We start from the raw sequence: 4,685 nt of genomic DNA, 5'->3' as shown, positions 1-4,685 counted from the left end.
AAAAAGTCAGAATTCTGAGATTAAAGTCAGAATTCCGACTTTTTTTCTCCCCCAAAAAATTATTTTGTTTTGTTCTGAGGAAAAAGTCAGAATTCTGAGATTAAAGTCAGAATTCTGACTTTTTTCTCAAAACAAAAAAATAAAAATAATGTGTTCCTAATCCTCTTCCGTACATCTGAGATACAACTCAAAGTAAGATTTTTTTATTTAACGAGATGATGCATTGTCTAAAAACAAGATCCGATATCTCACTGCAGTGTTACTTCTGAAGTTATCTTATATCAGGTGTAAAGACACATTCTGACTATTAGACAAATATATATGGCAATAAATGTTGTAGTGTTGAGCTGGTTAAAAAGCTAATGATTGAATACAAGTGTGACATAGAGTGCACTCGTTGAAAAGGCCAAACATTTGGAACCGTTTTAGATGACGGAGCGCCGTTAGGCTTCCCCCCTAAAAAGTGATTTGTCATTTAGGTATTTTGAGAAATGTTTGTTTGTGTAGCTTCACCAGCAGTGTGCGGAGTGTCTCTCAGATGTCCCGGGGTTAACCAGACTGGTGAAAGCAGCAAACCATCCGGCCCGAGAGTTTGTAAACTATCCCGACCACATGTGTTGAGCCGGGCATCTGCTGCTGAAATGTAGGCCCTGTCATGCGCTGAGCCCCAGGGTGATAGCATAATTAAAAGGACCCTAATGAACACATGACATTGGTTCAAAATATGGTCCACAAATCTGTTAGGAAAATGTACCAAAAGGTTGAAGAACATTTGTTTTGCTCTGCGTGTCACATATGAGAGCGAGCAGTGAGCAGAATGGGCCTCCCAGGACCTCTGCTGCATGACACATGTCTTCCATTAAAGTTCATTTTCAAACATTTCTTTAGGACTTGTGGCTTCACAGTCTGCCTGAGAAGGAGGATTAGGCCCTCCTGAAATTGATTTATTTCTGCGCCCTAACTGTTTATTAAATATAATTGACCATCAAAGTTGTCACAGAGAGGAAAGGGGGAAAAAAGAGCTGCTACAGTATGCGCCGCAAAAAAAGGGGAGCTTTCTTTGAAAAGCGATTTATCTAAAGAATGTCTTAGTTAGAGGCTGCACTGGGAGGCAGAAAATAGGTCATATTTCAACCACTAATGCTACCACACTCGGTGGCTGCAGGATTAATTAGAGCCAAAGTCATAATAAATGTGATAAGTTGTCTCAAATGAAATAGAGGCCTGATACTGTACAGCGCTCGAAAAATGGACTCCCTAAAATAACTCTCACTGTGACAATTCTAAGTGTTTCTCACATTATGGTGAAAGTAATTCATCTTGAAACCCGATGGGACTTTGATCAAATTCGACTGTTGGGAACATTTCGAACCAAACCAGTTAGAGACCGTTCATGATTTTCACTGTTTATATCTATATTTATATAAATGTGTATATTTTCTATACTGTCTATATTTCTGTTGCTGTATCGGTCTTCTTTACAACATTCTCACTTCTCAAGAACATTTTATATTGTGTATATTTGTGGCACATATCTTTTCTACCGTAGATATATGTATTTGCTGTTTGATGTACATTTTTAAATGCCTTAACACATTGCTGTGTAACACAATCATTTTCCCGATTTGGGATGAATAAAGTATCTATCTATCTATCTATCTATCTATCTATCTATCTATCTATCTGTCTATCTATCTATCTATCTATCTATCTGTCTGTCTGTCTGTCTGTCTCAGTCAGTCAGTCTGTCTGTCTGTCTGTCTGTCTGTCTGTCTGTCTGTCTGTCTGTCTGTCTGTCTATCTATCTATCTATATATCTATCGAAGAAGAAGAAAACACACTTTATTGTGTGTGTGTGTGTGTGTGTGTGTGTGTGTGTGTGTGTGTGTGTGTGTGTGTGTGTGTGTGTGTGTGTGTGTGTGTGTGTGTGACAGAGGAACTTTTCCACAGATCGTGACTGACTGACATCAACCATATCAGCACTCAGAGCGTGCCACAGCCATGGTGGTCTGATCCCCATTATCTGTGTCTTAAACAGACATACGTCTGGTGTCTTTTAAATGTCACACAGATGCCAGACACACTACAAAAGACCAAATTGCTTTTTTTCTTTTCCTGTTTTTTGTAAGCCGACAGTTTAAAGACAATCCCTCTTTAATGTCTCAAAGGCAAAACCATAAAAGCCTTAAAACAATTAATGCTTATTATGTTCCAATCATACAGATTGCTGTCCTTTTCCCCCTTCCAATGTGTGAATGGCAAAACCCTAAATCACTGTTATTAACTATGTGCAGCTGTGGTTAGAGTGTCAACAGAGATGAAGGAGTTTTGCAAAAACATGTCATTTAACAGTAAAGCCATCGGAAATGTTGTTGACTGTTTTTTAACCGAAGCTGTCATGTCTTTTCAGCATTGAAACAAGAAAAGCTTCCACACATATCTGTTTGTGAGCAACACATGAATGCACTTACACCCCCTAGCTGCATTATATTGATACAAATAAGTGTTTTGGTGTGCTAGTTTGACAGATATTTGAAGTGTAGATGGTATAATATTAGCATAATGTAAACCACGTCTGTTAACCATGCTTTTCACATCAGCCATCAGCTCGACACTCGTACGATTCAATGCCAAGCCTTTCTTTTCATACCAAATCACATCATGTCTCTACAAAACCAGAAAGATAAAGTTAATAACAACACATGTATTCTGCTATACCCGCAGAGGATAGAAAGTACACTCCTATTTTATTACAGTAAAAAAGAAGCCTTCTCCTCAATGCGTCCCTATCTATTAAGTGAAGCGTGCAGTGCAGCTGAGAAATGAAGGTACAAAGCGAGACTATCTCTAAACGGCTGGGGTCCATTAGCAATACCTCCCTCACTCACAGGTAAGGTCGATTAGATGTTGTTCTTCTCTTCAGTGTGTCTGATTGATGAAAGCTAATGGGCCTTTGGGTCACATCTAGAGATACAGAGAAGAGCTATAGAAAGGCAGCACTGTTGAACTAACACAGGTACCGTTAGCTAGAAATGGCCCTGGTGAAATAGATGAATTAGGCTTTTCGTTTTTGATGCCCACTTAGCTGTGGCTCCTTTTTGAAAGTATTGATTTCTACAAGAAGGGGAACAGGAGATGTATTCTGTGCTATTGTAACTGGTCATATGAGATTGGCCTGTCCTGTATTTCGTTTTTTAATGTGGTTTGAATTGTTACTGGTGTTCCTGACGAGCCATAAGCCTTTCTTTTTGTATCCTTCACCTCTGACAACTCATACATTGAGTTAAGGTAAAGCCAGGCAGTTCTTTGAAAGTCTTTCCCTTCTTTTTTTGTTTGCATTCTTCCTTAAAGGTGACCTATCATGCAAAATGCACTTTTGTACGTCTTTTCTACATGAATATGTGTCCCCGGTGTTCCAGGGAACTCACCAAGTGTCAGAAAACACAACCCTCTCTATTTTCCTCCATACCCAAATCTCTTAAAAAGGGGCTGCCAAGGCACCGGCGAAAACAAAAATACATAAGGTTATTCAAACAAGGTCTACAAGACCCCTTTTACTAACTCTCAGTCAAAGGACTCTTTAGCGAACGTTCGCAGCAGATACAGCACCTCGAAGAGTAGTACTGTGTCTAGTTAATGTCAAAGAAAACGAGACACAGCCGCCGTTCTGCCTCCGACGCTGAATTTATGTCCGTTTTTTTTTATTTTGCCTTTTGATGCTATCTACTACTACCTATTCCTAGATTGTGCGACTAAGTACGGGACGACTGGTTTTGTTTACCAGTTGAGAGGGATTAGCGCATCAGAGTAACACGCCTTCAACTTCAACTTGCAAGAAGCCCACTCTTAAAAAGTTGCCTGGCCGCTGCCGAGCGGGCAGTACAACTCTGCGACCGGGCTCTGTTCTCCGGAGGCGCATGCGGTGCGGACGCAGGCAGCGGGCAACATAGTACACACAGACACGGCGGCCCCCGCCAGCGGAACACACGGCACGCTTGTGCGCGCCCGTTTGCCCCACTCCCCCTCCCTCGGCTCTTCACGCTCCGCCTGTCACACTGCGTCCTGCCCCGCTGCTACACACATTGGCTAGATGAAAGAGGACCAGGAATCGTCTCGGGGGTGTTTCTCGGAGTTGTACGCACTCTGTAGAAGGTCCCGAGGTCCTCACACTCTGCCCAACCTTTACAATGTCACCTCGGTTCCAGTACCGGGATAATAGCCTTTATGTATCTCACCTTCGCTGGTGTCATGGATATCATGGGCCCGCCGCCGCGCGCCGCCCCGCCCGGCCGCCCGCTCGCGCGGCCGCCGCCGCCGCGGCCTGGCCTCCGGTCTCGCTGATGAACGACAGATCCGGGCATCACCACAAACATGACAGACCGTTCTCTTTGGTCATGCGTTGTCTGGCTGGCCCGTCTAGCCTGAGGCGCGGCCGCGTCCCACCCCTCACGCCACCGAGCGCGTGAACAGCGGCGAGGTAGAATGTTGCGCTGTCCAGACTATACGACCCGACCTAAGAGCACTCTTGTCGCGGTAGAGTCCGGACCGTATCATGATGTCGCCAGGGCCGCAAAAGGTTGCCGTTTACAGGGCCCGACGAGGAGGACTTAACCACCTCAACCGGGTTATCGGCATCGCGTGAAGACACTGCCGTATCTTCACAAGTTTAGACCTAGTCAGACATA

The 4,685-nt window shown here is 43.5% G+C and overlaps 1 protein-coding gene across 1 annotated transcript in view; it reads right to left on the bottom strand.

Moving 5' to 3' along the window:
• The window catches only part of pdzrn3b (PDZ domain containing RING finger 3b), a 121,254-nt gene extending 116,881 nt beyond the window's left edge, over positions 1-4,373 (bottom strand). Inside the window, 1 exon segment of the mRNA XM_010795524.1 lies at positions 4,236-4,373. Coding sequence (XP_010793826.1) covers positions 4,236-4,373 — 138 coding nt within the window.
• Positions 4,374-4,685: the final 312 nt, after the last annotated feature.

Source organism: Notothenia coriiceps, unplaced genomic scaffold (assembly GCF_000735185.1).
Source record: "Notothenia coriiceps isolate Sejong01 unplaced genomic scaffold, NC01 NC01_scaffold00037246, whole genome shotgun sequence".
Taxonomy (NCBI): domain Eukaryota; kingdom Metazoa; phylum Chordata; class Actinopteri; order Perciformes; family Nototheniidae; genus Notothenia; species Notothenia coriiceps.
This window is presented reverse-complemented; position numbering and strand designations above follow the sequence as displayed.